At 47.1% G+C, this 22245-nt stretch overlaps 1 protein-coding gene across 7 annotated transcripts in view; it reads right to left on the bottom strand.

Annotated features, from left to right (window-relative positions):
• Window positions 1–22245, bottom strand: part of XRN1 (5'-3' exoribonuclease 1) — an 84129-nt gene that overhangs the window by 29762 nt on the left and 32122 nt on the right. For all 7 annotated transcript variants that reach the window (XR_010590362.1, XM_065556912.1, XM_065556913.1 and 4 more), the window contains exons 16-22: window positions 20822–20991; window positions 18961–19081; window positions 18762–18860; window positions 17550–17653; window positions 15709–15840; window positions 1078–1240; window positions 87–200 (exon numbers count right to left, since the gene is read on the bottom strand). Coding sequence is in view for 6 of the 7 variants with exons in the window: in XM_065556912.1 (XP_065412984.1) it covers window positions 87–200; window positions 1078–1240; window positions 15709–15840; window positions 17550–17653; window positions 18762–18860; window positions 18961–19081; window positions 20822–20991 (903 nt within the window). In the remaining variant the exon portion in view is untranslated. The remainder of the gene's footprint in view (window positions 1–86; window positions 201–1077; window positions 1241–15708; window positions 15841–17549; window positions 17654–18761; window positions 18861–18960; window positions 19082–20821; window positions 20992–22245) is intronic.

Here is a 22245-nt window from a genome sequence, read left to right as displayed (position 1 = left end):
TGCCACACAGCACCAGAGAATCTGGCCCTTGATATTTATAGGCTTGTAAGAAAAGAAATCTTGTAAAAATAAATGTTTGAACTAACTTCTCCTGTGCAGCCATAGTAAGGAGTCCCCAGCATAAAGACTGTGCTTCCAGGAGGAAACAGATCGTCCAAGGTTTTGATGTTGGAGAAACGAGAGTCAAAAGCACTGATATCCTACATGAAATAAGAAGAAAAAATCTATGGTGTTAAAATATCTATCAATCCCAGTATGTTCTTTAAACAGGTCTGCTAAATAGATATTTATTACCAAATATCGAACAATCACTATAAAGTAAACTACAAACTATTTCCTTCATACTAACCTCACTACCTAAAATATACATCAACTCAGTTTTTGAAAGTAATACTGTCAGTGAAATTACATAAAGCTATTGGGCTATATATGGTCCAAGATGACTACTGTATTTTATTCAAAATGTCCTCACAAAAGTTGTGGCAATCAAACTAAAATATGCAGTAGGGTCACAATTTTTGTGACAAGAGCCTTCAGTCTAGCTCCCAACACTTTTGAAATGGGAGTTTAAATGAAAAAATATATACCATTTAATGTTGCTTTTGACAAAGTATATACTTTTTGGACTAGAAAGGCTGCACTATTACCATAAAATTAAGATGCTGATTAACTCTTTTGTTATTTGTCTGTTTTAAAGTATGCATTCTAATCCAGGGGTTCTCAAACTTCATTACACCTCAACCCCCTTCTGACAACAAAAATTGCTAGACGACTCCAGGAGGGGGGACCGAAGCCTGAGCTCCACCGCTCTTGGTGGGAGGGGGCAAAGTCGAATCCCAAGAGCTTCAGCCCCAGGCGGGGGGCATGTTACCTGAGGAGCCCCCTACACACACACTCAAGGCTCAAGCCCTTGGTCTTCGGCCCAGGCATTGGGGCTCAGGCTTCAGGCTTGCTCATTCCAGCAAGAGGAATGCCACCCCTTGGCCACTTTGGGGTCCCGATCCACAGTTCTAATCCTTTCCTAATAGAAAGGAAAATTTTATAGAAGAAAAGATTAGGAGTATTTGGAATATTTACCTTGACAATAGTTTGGTAAACAAAAGGAAGAACTTGTTTTGACCACTGCTTCTCCAAATAAACTTCACCATTTGGATTTAGCTGATATCTACGACCAGTGAGTAACTGGGCATATACAACTACTGAGGTTTCATTTATAATTATTCCTTTTCTCCTCTGGTAGCTGAAGAAAAAAAAGGAAAACATTTATTTTGATTTAAATACATGGAACTTCCTAACACAAAAAGGAAGTTACTTTTATAGTGGCCTTAACCAATGTATTTAAATCCAAACAGAAATTATTCTTAAAATTATGAATATTTAAATAATTGTTTCCTGTTTATTAAGTAAGAACTATATACAGGTTTAACAACTCTGAGGCTAAAGTGTTATTCTAGATCCTATGTGAGTCATTCACTGTACTACCTGAAAACCTAGAATTATTAGCCCCAAGATATGGGGATAAAATCAGAAAATTTCTTACCAATAATTTCCTTGCTGCTAGCAGCGTCCTCCCACAATTCTTGAAATTTGGGCTACTCTCCTCTCTTTGCAGCTCAGGGAGGTAAATCAGAGTTTTGGAGCCACATGGTCTTGCCACACCCCCTCATCTCCTGCTTGCTTCCAGATGAGTTATTCACAAATTGCAAAACTTGCCACCATCATTAACAAATATTCCAAAGATGACAAAAATAACTACATACATTAGGCCAGGGGTTCTCAAAAACTTCATTGCACTGTGACCCCCTTCTGACAACAAAAATTACTACACGACCCCAGGAGAGGAGACCGAAGCCCAACAGTGCAAGTAGGCCAATACACTCCGGTACGCCGTACCAGCAAGCTATTTATAGCTGGTACGGCATATCGGAAAGACACAGCAGCAGCCCTGCTGGAGGAGAGGGCTGGGGGTTCCGCTCCTTTCCCCGCTGGGAGGGGAAGCGGGAAAAGGAGCAGAATGCCCGGCAGCTCCTCCGGCGGCTGTACCGCTCCCAGCCCTGCCCCCTCAGCCCTGTCCTCCGGCAGGGCTGCTGCTGCAGTACGAGGAAGGATGGAGATGCAGCTCCGTGCCTGGAAGGGCAGGGGGCGGGGCTGGGAGTTCTGCTCCTTTCCCCGCTGGGAGGGGCAGCAGCACGGAAAGGAGCAGAAGCTGGCAGCTCCTCCGGCGGCTGTACTGCCCCCCCACCCAAACCCTGCCCCGCGTGCAGCCAGAGGAGGACAGAGCCCAACCCCCCCCCCCCACGGCCCAGGTAACATGGGTTGGATGTGAGGAGGGGACGGAGAGAGCGTGGGGGCTCTGGGGCTTGGGAGTCACATGGATGGTCACATACCCCCTTAGCTGGTGCCCCCCCGTACCGGTAAGACATGGATTTTACTTGCACCACTGCCAAAGCCTGGTGGGAGGCGAAAGCCAAAGCCCGAGCCCCACCGCCCCAGGCGACGAGACCAAAGCCCAAGGGCTTCAACCCCTCAGGCTTCGGCCCCCGGCAGTGGGGCTCGGGCTTCAGCTCTGGCTCCAAGCCCCAGCAAGTCTAAGCCAGCCCTGGTGACCCCATTAAAATGGGGTTGCGACCCACTTTGGGGTCCCGACCCACAATTTGAGAATCGCTGCATTAGACAAAGAAAGACTATCATATGGTAATGATTCCACTTAATAACCTACCCTTGACTGGTGAGCCATCCAGGATGGGTAGAATTGTGGGAGATTCTGCTAGTGGAAAGGAAATTGTTGGTAAGAAATTTTCTGTTTTGCAGCCCAGCATCTCCCACAATTCTTGACGGCTGAGAAGCAGCGAGCAGATGTAAGGAGGCAACAGAAAAGGTCAGAAAAAAGAAAAAACATATCTCTTCCCATCTATAATATTTACTCAAAGGGCAAAATCATTTCCAGGCCACTGCCTACAGCACCTTCCTGCCAAAGGACGCCGCTGCAGAGGACAGGAAGTCCCCCTTCTAGTGCTTGATAAAGGAGGCAGCATTTGACCAGGTGGCTGCCTTACAAATTTCTGCTGTGGTTGCATTAGCTTTCTGTCCACAAGTTTGCCAGGGATTGCATAGAGCCTGCCCTGACCCCTTCTGGAACTAGAATCCCTGATGCCTAGTATGCTTCCACAATGCATAATCTAATCCACCTAGCAACAGAATACATGGCATCTCTGAGACCTTGGTGTTTCGGATAGAAGGATACAAACAGGGCCCCTGATCTCCTTGTGGACTTTGAACGTTTGAGGTAAATTTTCAGAGCCCTTCTGACTTCTAAGGTGTGCCACCCTCTCCTAAGTGGGATGTTGTGGCCTTGGAAAGAATGAAGGGAGAACCACTCTTGAGAAGCATGGAAAGAAGAGTTCACTTTTGGGATAAATGATTCCAGAGTTCTGAGCACCATCTTGTACTCAAGAAACATGGAGTAAAGTTCCTGCATAGAGAGCGCCAACAGCTCCAACATTTGTTTGGTGGACACGATGGTAACAGAAAGCAAGTTCTAATGGATAAAGAAAATGCTGACACTGTCGTCAGTGGTTCAAAGGGATGGTTTGTCAGGGCTCTCAACATAAGTGGCCCACTTGGGAAAATGAGGTCTAATAGCCAGCTTGGCTAACTGGACTGCCCTAAGGAATCTGGCTACCTAGAGGTTCTCTGCCAGAGAACCTACAGATTCTGCAAATATCATGCTACTAAGGGCAGACACCTGATGCACAATGGTGCTGGATTGAAGACCTTTGTCAAAGCCTTCTTGGAGAAAATCCAAGATAGCCAGAATTCGTGGATTTCTTAGATTTTCTTCGTGTTCCTGGCACCAGCTGCAAAACTTGGTCCAGATAAAGGAGTATACTTTCAATACTCTTCTAGAAGTAAGAAGCGTTCTGATAACTTTGGAGAACAGCCCAGTGAGACCAGCGCTTCCCTTTCAATAGCCAGACTGTTAGATGCAGCCAGTTCAGGTCGAGATAAAATACAGGACCTTGTGAGGAAGTGCCCCATCTCTTCATAACCTGTATTGGTGAGCCCAATTTCAGCTTTACCAGGTCCAAAAACTAAGTCTCCTCGGCCAATGTGGTATTACAAATATTACTGTTGCCTATTCCTGATTTATTTTCTGGACTGCCTTCCCTAGTAACGGGAAGGGTGGAAATGCATAAAGGAGGCCTTGTGACCGTCTACATGATAAGGCATCTGTCCCCATGGATCTAGTGTCCACTTTCCTGGTGAAGTACTTTGATCTCTTTGTGGGTATGTGATTTGCAAATATGTCAGTTGAGGACAGACCGAATTATTTGATGATTAACTCTAAGTCCCCACATTGGCGAGGAGACCCAGTTTTTTGACCTGATAAAGCTGAAATTGGGCTCATCATTACAGGTTCCGAAGAGATAGGACCTCTCCTCACAAGGTCCTGTGCTTCATCCAGACCTGAACTGGTTTCATCTAACAGCCTGGCTATTGAGAGGGAAGCACTGGTATCACTGGGTCTGTTCTCCAAAGTTATCAGAACGCTTCTTACTTCTAGAAGAGTATTGAAAATAAATGCCTCTATCTGGACCAAATTTTGCAGCTGGTGCCAGAAACACAAATCAAATCCAAGAAATGCAGGAATTCTGGCCATGTTGGATTCAGGCACCACTCAGAGTTGTTCACTTTGTGCCTGCTAAGCAAGTACATCATCTGGTTCAGGTCTCCCTTTATGTGAACTTCCCCGAGGGAGAGGAGAGACTGCCCTGCCCACTGCATGATTTGCATTGCTTCAGCATGTAGCGCTGGGCTTCTTATTCTCCCTTGGTTGTTCACATACGCAACCATGGTTGTGTTTTCTGACTGAATCAGAATGTGGTTCCCCTTTAGGCCAAACTGGAAGCTTCATACCACCAGCTTGACTGCTCTTAGTTAGGAAGTTTATGATGTGGGTTCTTTCTCCAGGTTCCAGACACCTTCAGTTATTTGGGATCTCAGGCATGCCCCCCCCCAGCCAGTCCTCCACCAGGCTGATATTAGTTGTGAGGATCGGGGGATCAGGAAGGCATATGGGCATGTCCTTGTAGACATTGCCCTGGGCAGACCACTATTTTAAAGAGTTGATTACCAGCACTGAAATATCACTTATTCTTGCATGCATTCTGGGAAGTAGTCCCATACTTTTAAGATGCAGCCTTAAAGATGCCTGATGTGTGACTATGCCCATGGAATGATCCCTATGCACAATACTAGGAGGCCTACCGTTGAAGGCTCAAGTGCAGTTCCAAAACAATGAGAGGAGATCTTGAAGCTTCTGGAACCTCTAGAGATAGACATATTCTTGCTAACGAGTTGTCTATGTCCACTCCCAAGTGAGTTATTTGGGTGGATGGAATCAAGGAGCTCTTCTCAATGCTGATAATAAAGCCATGTGCTTGCAAGAGATTCAAGGTCAGGGACGTAGCTCTGTGTGCTGTTGCTTAAGGTGGAGCTCTGATGAATATGTCATGCAAGAAGGATCCCCTGTGTCTGGGTATGATTACCACCAACTTCTTTGTGAAGACTGGGAAGGAGAGAGGGGGCCTGAGGACAAGCCGAATGGCAGCATTCAATATTGATGCTGCTTCCTGCTATAGGGAAACCTTAGGAACCTGCGATGGCACAGTCTGACTGGGATTTGGAGGTATGCATCCACCAGATTCACTGAAGTCAGAAAATCCCCCTGGGACAGGGATAACACCATAGAGATTAGGATTTCCATCCAGAAAAGACGGTTACTCACCGTTGTAACTGTTGTTCTTCGAGATGTGTTGCTCATATCCATTCCATTAGGTGTGCGCGCGCCGCGTGCACGATCGTCGGAGAATTTTCTACCCTAGCAACACCGGCGGGTCGGCTGTGGAGCCCCCTAGAGTGGCGCCTTCATGGCGCTGAATATATACCCCAGCCGACCCGGCGCCCCCTCAGTTCCTTCTTGCCGGCTACTCCGACAGTGGGGAAGGGGGGCGGGTTTGGAATGGATATGAGCAACACATCTCGAAGAACAACAGTTACAACGGTGAGTAACCGTCTTTTCTTCTTCGAGTGCTTGCTCATATCCATTCCATTAGGTGACTCCCAAGCCCAACTTAGGTGGCGGGGTCGGAGTGAGACATTGCTGTGTGCAAAACCGCTGATCCGAATGCAGCATCGTCCCTGGACTGCTGCACTAGTGCATAGTGAGCTGTAAATGTGTGGACTGATGACCAAACTGCCGCTCTACAAATGTCCTGGATCGGAACTTGCGCTAGGAAAGCAGTCGAGGAAGCTTGGGCCCTCGTGGAGTGAGCGGTGAGGTGCGGTGCTGAGACACCTGCCAGGTCATAGCAAGTCCGGATGCAAGACGTAATCCAGGAGGATAGGCGCTGTGAGGAGACCGGTGAGCCTTTCATTCGGTCGGCCACTGCAACGAAGAGTTGCGTCGTCTTTCTAAAGTGCCTTGTGCGGTCAATATAGAAAGCCAGGGCCCTGCGTACGTCCAGAGAATGCAAACGTTGATCCTGGCGAGTAGCATGTGGTTTAGGATGAAAGACCGGGAGAAATATATCCTGGTTGATATGAAATGGAGAAACCACCTTAGGGAGAAAGGCAGGATGTGGACGAAGCTGCACTTTATCCTTATGGAAAACTGTGTAAGGGGGCTCGGATGTAAGCGCCCTGAGTTCAGAAATGCGCCTTGCTGAGGTGATGGCTACGAGGAAGGCTGTCTTCCAGGATAGGTACAAAAGTGAACAGGTGGCCAGTGGCTCGAATGGAGGACCTGTGAGTTTGGAGAGAACCAGGTTGAGGTCCCACGTCGGAACGGGCTGACGTTGTTGTGGGTACATCCGGTCTAAGCCCTTGAGGAATCTAACGACCATCGGGTTAGAGAATACCGAGGATGCGAGTTCCCCTGGGTGAAAGGCTGATATAGCGGCCAGGTGAACTCTAATTGAAGATATCGCCAACCCCTGCTGTTTTAGGGAGAGGAGATATTCCAATATGAGAGGAATAGGTGCCTGTAACGGGGACGTGGCTCGTTGTTCGCACCAACAGGAGAACCGCTTCCACTTGGCCAAGTACGTGGCTCGTGTTGAGGGCTTCCTACTGCTCAACAGAATCTGTTGGACCGAGAGTGAGCATTGTTGCTCTGCCTGGGTGAACCATGGAGCAGCCACGCCGTGAGGTGAAGAGATTGCAGGTCGGGGTGACGCAGCCGGCCGTGGTCCTGAGAGATGAGATCCGGACATAATGGAAGCGGGATCGGTGTCTGAACCGAGAGTTCCAACAGTGTGGTGTACCAATGTTGTCTCGGCCACGCTGGAGCGATCAGAATTACCTGTGCCTGGTCTCTGCGCAATTTGAGCAGTACCTTGTGGACCAGAGGAAACGGAGGGAAGGCATAAAACAGGTGGTCTTTCCAGGGAAGGAGAAACGCATCCGAGAGGGAGCCCGGAGCTCGACCTTGCAGGGAGCAGAACACGTGGCACTTCCTGTTGTCTCGAGATGCAAACAGGTCTATCTGGGGAAACCCCCACTTCTGGAAGACGGAATGTATGATGTCCGGACGGATAGACCACTCGTGCGTCTGAAAGGACCTGCTGAGTCGGTCCGCTAAAGTGTTCTGGACTCCAGGGAGGAACGATGCCGTGAGATGGATTGAGTGGGCGATGCAGAAGTCCCACAGGCGAATGGCCTCTTGGCATAGAATTGACGAACGTGCTCCTCCTTGCTTGTTGATGTAAAACATGGCCGTGGTGTTGTCGATGAGAACTAACACACAGCGGCCACGTAGGAGGTTGAGAAATGCCTGGCACGCCAGGCGCACCGCCATCAGTTCCCGAACATTGATGTGCAGGGCTAGCTGGGGTGCAGTCCACAGGCCCTGGGTATGGTGTTCGTTGAGATGGGCGCCCCAACCCAGAGATGAAGCGTCTGTGACCAGGTGCAGAGAGGGTTGTGGGGCGTGAAATGGCATCCCCTCGCAAACCACATTGTGATCTAGCCACCAGGTGAGGGAGGTCAGGACCGAGTTCGGGACCGTGACCACCATGTTCAGGCTGTCCCGATGTGGGCGGTATATCGATGACACCCAGGTCTGGAGTGGGCGAAGCCGAAGTCTGGCATGCCTGGTTACGTACGTGCAGGAAGCCATGTGACCCAGCAGGGTGAGGCACGACCTCACCGTGGTAGTTGGGAAGGCCCTGAGCCCTTGAATAAGGCTCGTGATGGTACAAAAGCGGTTGTCTGGCAGGATGGCTTGTGCACGTCTGGAGTCTAGGACTGCGCCGATGAATTCTATTCTCTGGGTAGGTTGTAAAGTGGATTTGTCCTTGTTGAGTAGGATGCCCAACTCGTTGAATGTGTGCACTATTATGTGAACGTGATCTCGAACTTGCTCTTTGGTGCGACCGCGCACCAGCCAGTCGTCTAGGTACGGGAACACCTGTATCCCTTGCCGACGAAGGTATGCTGCCACGACAGCCATACATTTCGTGAACACTCTTGGGGCCGAGGATAGGCCGAATGGAAGGACTGCAAATTGGTAGTGCACCTTGCTTACCACAAATCGCAGGAAGCGTCTGTGAGGCGGGTAAATTGCAATATGAAAGTATGCGTCTTTCATGTCGAGGGCGGCGAACCAGTCTCCAGGATCGAGGGAAGGGATAATGGCCCCCAAAGAGACCATGCGGAACTTCAACTTTACTACGAATTTGTTGAGTCCGCGCAAGTCCAAGATGGGTCGCAGACCCCCTTTGGACTTGGGCATCAGGAAGTAACGGGAATAAAAACCCCTGCCCCTTAACTCTACTGGAACCTCCTCTATGGCCCCCATAGAAAGGAGCGTGGAAACCTCCTGTATAAGAAGTTGCTCGTGAGAAGGGTCCCTGAAGAGGGACGGGGAAGGGGGGTGGGAGGGAGGGATTGAAGAAAACTGGATAGCGTATCCCCTCTCCACCGTGCGAAGGACCCAACGGTCCGAAGTTATAAGGGACCAGACACGGTGGAAGTGGGAGAGGCGATCCCGAAAGGAGGGGGTTGGATCCTGGGGGATGACTGGGGCGCCGTCCTCGACCGCACCTTCAAAAGTTCTGCCTGGGGCCTGAAGGTGGTCTTGGTGGCCCCTGGTTCTGACCGGGTTGAGGGCCAGTCCACCTTCTCCTACCACCTCGCCCCCGCCTTCTGGCAGAGTCCTGTCTCTGACGAGGTGGAGGGGGGTAGAAACGTTGAGGCTGGGGCCTAAATGGTCTGCGCTGGGGACCCGCAACATGCATCCCCAGGGAGTGCATGATTGTTCTCGAGTCCTTGAGGCTCTGCAGACGAGAGTCCATCTTGTCCGAGAACAATCCATGTCCCTCAAAGGGCAGATCCTGTAGGGTTTGCTGCAGCTCCGGAGGCAAACCCGAAACCTGAAGCCAGGAGATCCTCCGCATAGCGATACCCGAAGCCAGGGTTCTCGCAGCCGAGTCCGCTATGTCCAAGGAGGCCTGCAAGGAGGTCCGAGCCACCTTCTTACCCTCCTCTACCAAGGCCCCAAACTCCTCCCTGGAGTCTTGGGGAACCAATTCCTTGAACTTCCCCATGGAGTTCCAGGAATTAAAGTTATAGCGGCTCAGGAGCGCCTGCTGGTTCGCCGCTCTAAGTTGCAGCCATCCGGCTGAATAAACTTTACGGCCAAACAAATCGAGGCGCTTAGCCTCCTTCGATTTGGGCGCTGAGGCCTGTTGACCGTGGCGCTCCCTTGCATTCACTGATGACACCACCAGTGAACACGGCTGTGGATGAGTGTACAGGTACTCATAGTCCTTAGAGGGGACAAAGTACTTTCTTTCCACCCCTCTCGCTGTGGGTGGAATAGAGGCAGGAGTTTGCCATATCGTAGTGGCGTTAGCCTGGATCGTGCGGATCAGGGGCAACGCCACTCTGGATGGGGTATCCGCCGAGAGGATATTTACAATGGGGTCCTGCACCTCCACTATCTCCTCCGCCTGTAGGTCCATATTACGGGCCACCCTACGTAAGAGGTCCTGATGGGCCCGAAGATCTATTGGGGGTGGACCTGTGCACGACGTGCCCGCCACTGCCTCATCCGGAGAGGAAGAGGAAGATGCCTCCGGTGGTAAGGGGTCCAAGGGAAGGTCCTGTTCTCCCTGTTCCTGGGACGGAGCATCACCTGCCCTTGGGCCCAGGACGTCAGGTGGTGTGGGCACGGAAGCCTCCATGCCCCCTGGAGGAGGGCGAGAGATGGTGGACTCTGGGGCCCTTCGCTCAGAGTGCCCCGAGCGAGAGGCTGAAGGTGGTGGAGCTCCTTGAGACTGGTGGTACGCCCACGGGGTCCAAAACGACCAGTGCGAAGGTCCCTGAGCGGGATCCTCCGCTACCTCCTGCCAGTGGCCCATGTCCGGATCATCGGCCTGTCCCTGAGGGGGGTATGCCGATCTCGATGCCCCATCAGAGGAGCGGGACACTGATCGAGATGGCCATGGCGGTGCCGACTGCGCCGAGACAAGCTCCGGACGGTACGGTGCCGTACGGTGCCGGTCCGGAGATGAACGGTCCCTGTGCGGTGCCGGCGAACGGTGCCGAGATCGGGATCGGTGCCGACGACCGCGTCGGTGCCGGGAGTCCGACCTGGACCTGGAATTGGATCTTGAATAGGCCCGGTGCCGGGAGCAGCCTCTCGACGTCGAGCGTCGATCGTATCGGTGCCGAGAACTACGTCTCGATGTCGATCGGTGCCGACGATCATAGCAGTGCCGAGACGTAGAGCGGTGCCGCGACGATGATCTTGGCCGCGAGTACGACCGGTGCCGAGGTGATATCCGGCACCGGGACTGCGAGCGGCGTGGGGACCTGCTTCGGGACCTGGACCGGTGCCGTGGTTCCAGCCCCTGTGATGGAGGGCGCATCAAGGCAGGTTTCCCCCTGGATTGCACCGGACGAGGGGCCAACGGTGCCGACGGTGCCGGTGGTTGGGGCGGTGCCGGCTCCGTGAGAGCGATCAAGTCTCTCGCCGTCGCGAAGGTCTCTGGGGTCGACGGGAGGCACTGTATCACCGCCGGTCGCGGTGGTGACCCTGTCTGCACCGGACTCAACGGCCTCGGAGCCGGAGTCGACGGTGCTGGAGGCACCTGTTTTCGGTGCTCCACAGGCGGACGCGGCTCTACCCCCGGCACCGGGGGAGCTGGCGTCTTCGGCACGGCAGTCCCCGTCTTATGGGATTTTTTATGTCCCGGGGATGATGAGCGGCGCCGAGGCACTTGTTGTGAGTGCGGTGCCGACGAGGTCCGGTGCCATGGAGGCTTGTCCGACGTCGGTGCCGCCGGGGCACTGCGCACCGAGGTGCTAGGTGCCGGGGCCTGACGCGCCGATGGAGCGTCCGGGCTAAGTGCCGCCTCCATAAGGAGTTGCCGGAGCCGAAAGTCCCGCTCCTTCTTGGTCCTCGGTCTGAAGGCCTTACAGATCTTGCACTTATCTGTCTGATGGGACTCTCCCAGGCACTTCAGACACGAGTCGTGCGGGTCACTCGTTGGCATAGGCTTAGCGCAGGAGGCGCACTGTTTGAAGCCGGGAGCCTTGGGCATGGGCCCGGCTGCGCGCCGGGGGAAAAAGGGGGGAGACAACCCCCTTAATCCCCTTTAACTATATAACAACTATTAACAAAGTGAATAAACAACTATCTAACTATATACAACTAGAACTATAACTATAACTGTGAATAACCGAATAAGCTAGGGAGAGTGGAGAACAGCTACGCCGCGCTCCACAGTTCCAACGACCGTCAGGGGCGGTAAGAAGGAACTGAGGGGGCGCCGGGTCGGCTGGGGTATATATTCAGCGCCATGAAGGCGCCACTCTAGGGGGCTCCACAGCCGACCCGCCGGTGTTGCTAGGGTAGAAAATTCTCCGACGATCGTGCACGCGGCGCGCGCACACCTAATGGAATGGATATGAGCAAGCACTCGAAGAAGAACTTCATTCTCTTCATCCACTTGTTGAGCCTTTTGAGATGTAGAATGGCTCAGATTCCCCTTGTATGCTTCTGAACAATAAAGAAGTTGGAGTAGAACATTGAGAATCTTTCTTCTGAGGGAACACTCTCTATTACTCCCACATCCGGGAGGTGAAATATTCTCATTCATGGATTAGACCATGCTTTTCGAGATGGCAGACTGGATGAAAAACAGATGGGGTAAACCCCATAACTCGAGGAAGTATCCCTGACTCTCAGTCTTTCTGACCCACTGGTTCCATGGTTGAAGGAAATGGGAAATCCTGTCCCCTAGTTTCAACTCTGGGCAGAGACCTATGCAGTCTTTGTCATAAAGAGGCTTTGGGAGTGGCAGGGCTCAGGGCTTTTCTCCCAAGCCATAGTTCCTCTGGAGAACCTGCTCTCTCGTCACTGATACTTCTGCCAGGATGAAGGCTGAAACAAATGCTTTTGTCAGAAGGCCAGTCTATAGTCTCTCAAAGGCATTGTGTGGCCTCAGAAGAGACTGTTTAGATTTTGAGGCACTGTCTACCACCACTTTATCTAGCTTCTCTCCAAAAAGCAGGCCGCCCATGAATTCAGCAGAGCACAGCACCTGCTTCAACTAGCTATCCACCTTCCAGGGACAAAGCCATAGGCGGTGCTTGGGCACGGGGCTGGAGGCCATGGGTTTGGCTGATAATCCCATCATGTCCTTTGAGGCATCAGCAATGAAGGTTGTTGCCGGGGAAACTTTCTTTAAAATAGAGCTGAAGTCAAGGTCATCTATTCTTGAGGGCTCTGAGATCTTCTAGCCAGGAGGGAGATGCTTTGCAACATAAGTAGCTGCTAGGGACACTGTGAGAGAGGCTGAGGAGGCCTCAGTCTATTTTTGAGAGGGGCCTCCATTTTTTTATCTGTGGGGTCCTTAGGATAGAACTCCTCTTCTGAAAGGATAACCATATTGTTAGCCAGGGATGCTACAGCACTGTTAACCTTTGGTATCTCAGTAATTGAGACTTCTGATTCCTGGATCCAATAGAACCAAAGATCATTTCTGTTAATGTGCTTGCCTGTGTCTGGCTTACCCCATTCATCCCTGATTACTTCTTTGGAGGAGGAGTGTAGGGGAATCACGGCATCAGGTGAGGATTTCAAGGGGAAAAATTTCCTTAGAGGCTTACTTTTGGTATTTTGTTCAGGTTGAATCTGAATAGTGGATACAACAACCATGTTGCACAGGATCTCAAATTTCTCAGAGGGGAAAAATCCTTTGCTGAGTCTTTCCCTGGTCCTGACTGGAATCAAAGCCTGACAATTTACCATCCTCTGTGGAGGAGGGGAAGGAGGAAGAGTAATCAGAGGAATCATAACTCCGAGATCCTTTAAGTTTTTTCTTCATCCTTTTCACTTTCTTTGCCCCCCCCCCCTTTTTTTAAAGTGTTTTTAGCTCACTTAGAGAGCATATGAACTCCATTGCAGGTTTGATAAGGCCTTTTGCGGCTAGATTGCTGAGGGTCTGAAGTCCCCTTGTGATATTTCTTTTTGAGTCCTCCTGGATCCCATCCCATCCCCTCCCAGAAGGGAGAGGGGAAATGCTTCCAGGGCCCTCCTTGTGGGAAAACTGGGAAGGGAAGTCTGCCTCTTCTGGTCTTCAAGGGCTCCTTGGAACTTAACTCTTGAGTAACTCTTGGATCCTCCTCATCCTTGAACACTCTCCCAACTCTTCCCATAGACTCCAGATCCATTTTTCCCACTGTGACAAATCTCCGAGCCTGTATTGGTGGATCCCGTGCTTCCAGGCGGATTCAGTGGCCTCAGAAGCTCGCTAAGGCCCTCAATGTGACCTCCCTTTCTCAGTATAGCGGCTAAGGTCACAGCTTATTGAGCTACTTTCATCATAGGCCAGTATGGGAGGTGGGAAGGTGGAATACCCACAGTCTCTGTTGCTCCTTAGAGCTCAGTAGGTGCAGTTCAGCCTCCTGCCTGGACCAAAGTCTGCTTCCTCTCTCAAGGGGATCTCTGTAGAGCGTGGGGGGGAACCCGGGCCCACCCTCTACTCCGGGTTCCGGCCCAGGAACCCTAATGGTAGCAGCTATTGGCGGCTTTCCTGTCACCACTGACACCTCTTTGATTCCCTGGGCCACTTCCCCATGATCCCTTTTTCCCCAGCTTCACCCTTACGTCAGGATTCAGCAATGCTTCTTCTCCTCCAGCTCCTTTCACCTGGCCCCGCTGGAGAGAACTGGAAAGGAGAACTTTTAAGCAGTATGAGTGGGACTTTAATTGGTTCCAGCTATCTCCATTAGCCTAATGGCCTTAATGGGTTAATTGGCATCAGGTATCTTGATTGGCCTGGAGTAGCCTTTGTTTGGCTATCCAGGGAACAAAGACCTGCTCATTCTGAGGCTGATACACCTGCCTTCCACTACTCTCTTATATCCTTCTGGTCTGAGTCCATCACACCATATTAGAGTCTCATCTGCTCTGGTGGACAGGGGATCCTACATGACTGTCCCACTCATAGCTCTGGAACCTAACAGAGTTAGTAACAGAAGGCTGGGTGCAGACTGGGCACAAAACAGTATCTGCCAAGCCTGGGAGGGCAGTCTCACAGATGGAGCACTGTTTGGATTTCATTCAGTGCTTTTTAGGCTGCTCTTCCATACCTGCATGTGCACATGAGCCAGCAGGGAGGCACTGCAGCTGAGGCTCGGGGGGATTCCAACATCCAGCTAAAAAACTGGCCCCGGGCAGAGGAGGGGGTGGAAGGGCTGCTCACCAATATACCAAATTTTGACCAGAAACCCCTGAGGCAGATGTAAAGGTTGAAAAAACTGCCATCCACACAGAGGCAAAGAAACTGGAAGCAAGCAGGAATTGAGGGGGTGTGGCCAGATCATGCGGTTCCAAAATTCTGCTCCATCTCCATGAACTTCAAAGAGAGTAGAGCAGTACAGACATCAAGAAATCATAAATTTAAGTTACAATACCAAAGATGTCAATGTTATTGATCCACCCTGCATGTCAGTATACAATTAATCATCTTGCTGCTGCATGGGCACCTGAACCCCATACAGTTGAAAGACCTGTCCAACAGTCCTCCTAGGGACACCAACTGTGCTCCAAAGATCTTCAGAGTGGGATGGGGATCACAAACCCACTTCCCTTTCCAATGTTTACAGCAAATATGCAGTAGGATTCAGTAACTTCTACAGGGGGTTCTGCTGCTGTGGATTCATTCAAATTGCACTGCATGCCGGATTCCCTCATATGCAGAGAATGCATGCATTTCTGAAAGCTTTGGGAAGCCCCACAGTGCAATGAAGATGGAATGAAGCCAGAGTGGTGGAACCTCTGGAAGGATCACTGAATGTTGCTGCAACTACAGGAAGAGAAGTGGGTGTTTCAACTCTTCCTTCAAACAAATAATGGAGAGGATCGGTCAGGAGAATTATTAGTCAACACTGCTAATAAAAAACAGTTCAGTTTACAAAGTTAGATGCCATTATGGGAGAAGTAATTATTAAGTGACTGTGTTTAATGTTTCACCCCAAATTCTTATCTTTCAACACCCTCATTCACTAGCTTGCCATCTTTTATTATCATGTATGCAACAGTCCTAGTCTTCTAACTAAATCCATAATGAAGCAACAAAAAGTAGCTGAGCTTTAAACAGTAAAATTACAAAATTTAATTTTCTAACTACTTACTGTTCTGAAATCCCCTGAACTTCTTTCAACCAGATGTTCTGTTCTTTCTCTCCAACATACGCCACTTTAGTTGGTGGCACAGTGTTTCCCAGGTAAAGCTTCTGTGTCCCATGTGGCTCTTCCAAGTAAAACCTTGAAGATATTATAAGTGTATAATTAACTTCAACAGATAGATATGCACTTTACTAATTATTAATGCACTTATTTTAGTTAGAAAATATATTTGCTCTTTTTCAAGTATTGGAAGACTTATAGGATGGTTTCCATTCCACATCAACACACTTAACAGGCCAGATTCCCCCACACTTGTGAAAAACCTGCATGGGGTGTGCAGAGAGGAAAACTCTGCAAAGAGATTCCTCTGGCAGTTTCCCTCAAATTATTCTGTCCAGGTTTCTGTGTGAGAGAGCCTCTCCCATTAGAATAAGCATGGAGTTTGTCCCACAGATCTTGAGGGAAACAATGGAGATCTGTGCCTCCACAGAACTATTCAAGCCCCAAGAACCATGTTAAACAGAGCTTCCTCTTCTAGCTGCTGCCCTGAGATGCTCTGTCCCCTTTTAAATAAGTAATTTAATCTAAGTGCACTCTGAATCACTGCTTTTAAAAAATAGTTTGACTACTGTGTAGTGTGACGTTGTGCAGTCTATATGGTTTTATAAAAATATAAGTGAATATAATGTAACTGGGATATGCTTCATGCAAAAGGTCTCTTGTAAGGTATCATTACAAAGCTCATAATCTACTGAATGTGATCATCCTATTTGTAGAAATGTACCACTCTTGTATCTAAAACTAGAAATATAAAACATAACTCTGAGGGCCTATTGTAATTATGTCAAGTGTGGGCCATTAAGGATGGTTTGGAATCTTGATGACTCCCATTGTCTGCAGATGGCTGTATTTACCTGTGAGTCTTCCTGTATATGTGTGCGCTGGCAAATGAGTAATGAAGTCTTGCAGTGACATGTGATCATGTCACCTGAACTGGAATCCATCTTTAATCTGGTGCTTTTCCAGTGAGGGGGGGGGTGGAAACCCAGAGGGACAAAGGGTTCCCGCCTTATGCAAAAGATATATAAAGGGGTGGAAGAGAACAAGGGAGGGAGGAGCCATCATGAAGATCCCCTAGCTATCACCTGAGCTGCAACAAGAGCTGTACCAGGGGAAAGAATTGTGCCCAGGCCTGGAAGGTGTCCAGTCTGAGAAAAAACTTACTGAAGCATCTCTGAGGGTGAGATTATCTGTATTTAGTTTGATTAGACATAGATTTGCGCATTTTGTTTTATTTTGCTTGGTGACTTACTTTGTTCTGTCTGTTACTACTTTGAACCACTTAGATCCTACTGTCTGTATTTAATAAAATCACTTTTTATTTAGTAATTTACTCAGAGTATGTATTAATACCTGAGGGAGCAAACAACTGTGCATATCTCTCTATCAGTGTTATAGAGGGCGAACAATTTATGAGTTTACTCTGCATAAGCTTTATGCAGGGTAAAACGGATTTATCTGGGTTTAGACCCCATTGGGATTTGGGCATCTGAGTGCTAAAGACAAGCACACTACTGTGAGCTGTTTTCAGGTAAACTTGCAGCTTTGGGACAAGTGATTCAGACCCTGGGTCTGTGTTGGAGCCAGACAGGAGTGTCTGGCTCAGCAAGACAGGGTATTGGAGTCCTGAGCTGGCAGGGAAAATAGGAGCAGGGGTAGTCTTTGCACATTGGGTGGCAGCTCCCAAGGGGGTTTCTGTGATCCAACCCGTCACATGTAGCCTTTGGAACATTTGGGAAAGTAAATGAGTAACATAGGCAGACAACTTTCCATGCAATTGTTCTTACTTAGTTTCTCCATCTGACACAGAAATAACTCTGGCTTCTTCAAGGTGTGGCCAGTTAACAAAAACAGACTTCCCAAGCACCAAACTGGCTACATTTTCTACAGACTGAAAAACAAAAGTTACTCTACTTCAGTTATTCTACCAAACAAATAAAACTACTGCAATATTTGTCTATAAAACACGAAATTAACATGAAAGCATTATTGACTATAATAAAAAATTCTAATTTGAAAGTGGTATCAGTTTATCAGTCATACACAATGAAAAGCCTTAAGAGCTTTTAACACATTCACTTTGGATTGTGATACTTATTGTATACTTACGGAAGCCACCATCCTCCCCAAGCTTCAAAGCCTGAGCCGCTACATCTACTCAGCTATTTTTAGTGCAGTAGTGCAAGCCCCACGAGCCCAAGTCTGTGACCCAGGCTAGGAGGTTCACTTTCATGAGCTGTGTAGATACCCTTCCAGTTAGCATTAGAGTAACTTCCAATATTTTAAAATGGGGACAAAATCCAAATCCTCCAACAGATTCCCACTAACCAAGGACATTTAATCACCCTAATTTCTCCTCCCCCACCCTACCCTTTATCATTTAATCTCTTTTACTATTGACTACAGTGCCTTTTATTAAAGTTTTTTTCTGTGAGCTTATATAGGTAACCATCTCCAAATGTACAGTGAAACCTGTCATGAGACTACTTGAAGAACTAGTAGAAATGAGAAGGCAATATGACCTAAAGGTCTGAGCCTGGGACTGAAACACAAGAACTCCAAGAGTTCTAATTCCAGCTTCTCTAGTGATTTGTTCTCTGGCCTTGGGCATGTAACAGCCTCTGTCTGCCTCACAGTTTCTCCCTCTGTACAAATGCAAGGGAAACTTATTTACCTCATACGTTGTTTTGCAAAAATTAGAGTGTAACACATTTATGCAAAGCTCCATGTGTAAGCCAAGCATTACTGCTTGCCTAACAGGGACTGAACAAAATTATACCAAATATCTTGGTAACAATTTAAATTGGTTACTTAACACATGGGGTTGCCTATGAGAGGTGGTCCCTAGGGCAGGTTTCACTGTATGTATTTTTCTCCTTTGATTTTCTCCTATGATAACACAACACAGAAGGTGATATAAATAACCTAACCTTCTCATTGGGCATATTTAACTAATATAGTGCATAATTAAGACTATCATTAGAAAGAGAGATACTTACCGGCTCTTTTGAATCCTTGTCACATATGATTTCTAACAGCATATTCTCACCATGGCTGCTCTGCTGGAATACTTGTACCCCACTTTTTTTAAGATAGAACTAGGTGAGAGAAAGACAGCACACAAAACATATGTCAAATCTTTCCCTAATAATTTGTGAAATAGTTGGGGTGAAATGCCAAAGTATAGTAATCATTTACCTTATGTGCAATATGTTTTAGAGTAGGAAACCCACAAAAATACAATGCGCTCGTGTTAACTTTAGTTATCTTATTGTGGATTATTTCTACATGCCAGGCATCCAAAGATATTGTTTTATACCTAGAAAATAAAAATATTAATAAAAACAATGTATTTACTAAAACAACTTCAACAAAGAATATCATGATATCAAGGAAAAGTTAGTTCTCAAAATGTGTACTGGAGAAAACTACTTTCAAACTCTTCCTAAAAAAATCTCTCTTTAAACATGATCTCATGTCCTTCATGGATAATTAAAGCCAGTAAAGAGATGTTAATAATCAATCAAAAATGGGCTTGTTTGTTGAGCCATCTGTCAGTCATGCTTAAACTAGCAGTGGTTAGGCCCATGCTCAAGAAACCATTTTTGGACATTAACAACCTCAGTAATTGCCATCATCTCTGACTTTTCTAAAAGGTTATCAAGAAGTGATGATGAGTTAATTCGAGCAATTTCTTTCAATCTTATCAAATTGGGATTGTATTTGACTATGACTGGAACAAAGATGGTTATCCATGGATTATCTACTTCTAACAATAGACAAGGGTATGGAATTCATGCTGATTTTATTAGATCTATTAATAGCTTTTAATTTAATTAACCGTGATGCATGGACAACAAGCCTGCAGGATCTTGTACTAGTCCTTCAATGGGTGTGCGCACACACTGAGGTGCCATAAAGTATTGTTGGGCAACTAAAAGCCTCCCTATAGGCCCTCACTTGTGGAATCCAATCTTGTTATCCCACCTTTCAATGGATATGTAAAGGTGCTAGGAGAGTGAGACTCAGTTCTGTGTCATTGATATACTCAACTGTGTTGACTGCTCATCAACCAGAGAGGTTACTGGCTCATTTCTTTCTCTGAGCACGACAAAAATAGGGATATGGATGAAAGGCAGCTTGCCATGACTCAGTTCAGATAAAACTGAAGTAGTGTCTGCTGGCCAGAGGAAGAAATAGGAGCAATAGGAGTAAACAGTATATACATACTATACAGAGAGTGTAATACTTGCCTTTTAACCAAATATTTTACAGACTCAGAGTCTTATTAGAGTCATCGTTATTGCAAAATTCTAAGATAATAAAGGTGGCACACAGTACCTTTCATCATCTAAGGATCTTCATTCCTCTCTAATTGGAACCTTACAATAATACTCCCTTGCCTTCACTACCTCCAAGCTAGACTATTGAAAATATTTTTCTTAGGGCTATCCTTGAAGATCACCTAGAAGCTCCTGTTCATAAGTACAGCTGTCTGCTTCCTGAGTGAGACAAATAAATCACTTAACACCTGAGCTTAACCCTCTGCACTGTTTGAACACAATGCAAAATGCTAGTGATAATCTTTAGCACTCTAGTGCTTTAGAACTGGTGTGCTGAGGAACCGCCTCTACCCAGGTATTTACATCATTCTCTTCACAGTCCTCACCGTCACAGTTGAGATTCTCTGGGACGCTCTTGAGGTCATATCCTGGGTCTTACCTTCATAAGACTGGTAGCAAGGCTCTCAGAGCATCCCACCTTGGGAATCTGCTTCCCTTAGTGCCTTGAGAGTCACCAAACCTGCAGACCATTGCATAAGGCATGTGGTTTAGTGTCTGGTTAATTTGTTTTGCAAAATGTGGCTGCTCTGGCTTTTAGCAACTATGACTATTATCATTCATCGTGGGCAGCACAATTAAGTGTCTGTTTTTACTGTTTCTGTACCAATTGTTAGATGCTGTGACTAAAATGCTAGGAAAAAATATAAAAATTCTAAAAACAGGTTATCCAAATATTTTTTAGTTGATCCACTATAGAATAATTACTACCAAATTACCTGGTGTGGCATCTTTGTATAGCAGGGAACTTCTCTGGCCATGGTGACAGGTATTTGAACTCTGTGTCTTTGTCATACCAGTACATTAGGCACTCACTGTGAGTATTCCTTTGCTTCTCATCTTCCAGTAGGCACTTGTTGCAAGATTCCATGGCTTGCAGCAATCGTTTCTAAATTAAAAATTCCACTGGTAGTTAATTTTTTTATTAAATTAAATATTTTAAAACTCATGGTCAAAGTGAGATGAGCAATCAAAAATATTTCAAAGGAAAAAAGTATAATCTTCCTGACTCAAGCTTCCCACTCTACTTAAAAACTGCATCTGCTATTCAAGTCAATCATTCCAGCTTTCTCACTTCAAGAATTTATCTCCAAGGCAGGTGGATATCTGCACTTTGCTGGCCAACATAACTAGCGGATAAGTGCTTCCTGCTTTTTATCCTGCTCCCATCTAGAACAAAATAAAATGATTAACTTGGAATCTGTCTGGGGCATGAAAACTGGACACAAATTTGCCATAATGTAAAATTCACTTCATCCTCTTCCAGTTTAAATTTAACATACACAACAAAATCCGAACAGATTCTGCTGGACAATGCCAGGTAACAGGCTGTGAACCTCACAGAAATTGTGTAATGACTACTGTAGATGCAGATACTCATATGTATAATCATTACATTCCCCTAGGTCTTCCATATAATAGTCCCCATGTGAACAGTCATTTGCTCCCCATATCTCAGAAACTCATCAAGGCCCCTAATCGTGCTCTGAGAACCACGCAATCGTGCTCTGAGAACCAGTTCTCAGTGCAGGACCTGAGCCTTCATGACTCTACTCGGCTTCTTTCTCTACTTATTATTTTCCTTTCTGGGTATCCTGTTATTATGATGATAATTTCTTTCATTCTTTGACCGGCTCAATCTTAATTTCATACAAACTGATATACTGTCAATTGTTACCTTGTATGCAAAAAACCCCCCCAAAAAACAAAAAAACCTTGATCATTTTATTTCTTTTACCTTTGCTTTAATAATAATGACAAATACTTTGAACCAAATTGAAATTTTAAATGTTTCCCTTTAAAGTCTTCTGCTTATTACTGTTTGTTCATATCAAGTGATTCTTCTTCTATGTAGACTTTGTCCAAGCGGCTTTTTTTGTACATTGGTGTAATTATGAAAAAATAAGGAGTCTTTATGGAAAAAAATATTTCCAACTAAAACAAGCCACCTACTTACAATGCCAACAATCAGAGAAAGCCAATTTTTCAAGTTTAAATTACTACGCCTTCCAAAGCGAAGGTTGCTTGTAGAAATGTAACTACCAGTATTCTGAATTAAAAACATTATATTTTAAACTTTAAGGTTAACTGTGAATTTCCAGGCAACACGTTTACATTTTTCAATGTCCTAATAATCATATGC

The sequence above is a fragment of the Chrysemys picta genome, chromosome 9 (genome assembly GCF_011386835.1).
Source record: "Chrysemys picta bellii isolate R12L10 chromosome 9, ASM1138683v2, whole genome shotgun sequence".
Classification (NCBI taxonomy): Eukaryota; Metazoa; Chordata; order Testudines; family Emydidae; genus Chrysemys; species Chrysemys picta.
The sequence above is the reverse complement of the archived record's forward strand: the minus strand, read 5'-3'. Positions and strand labels throughout refer to the sequence as shown.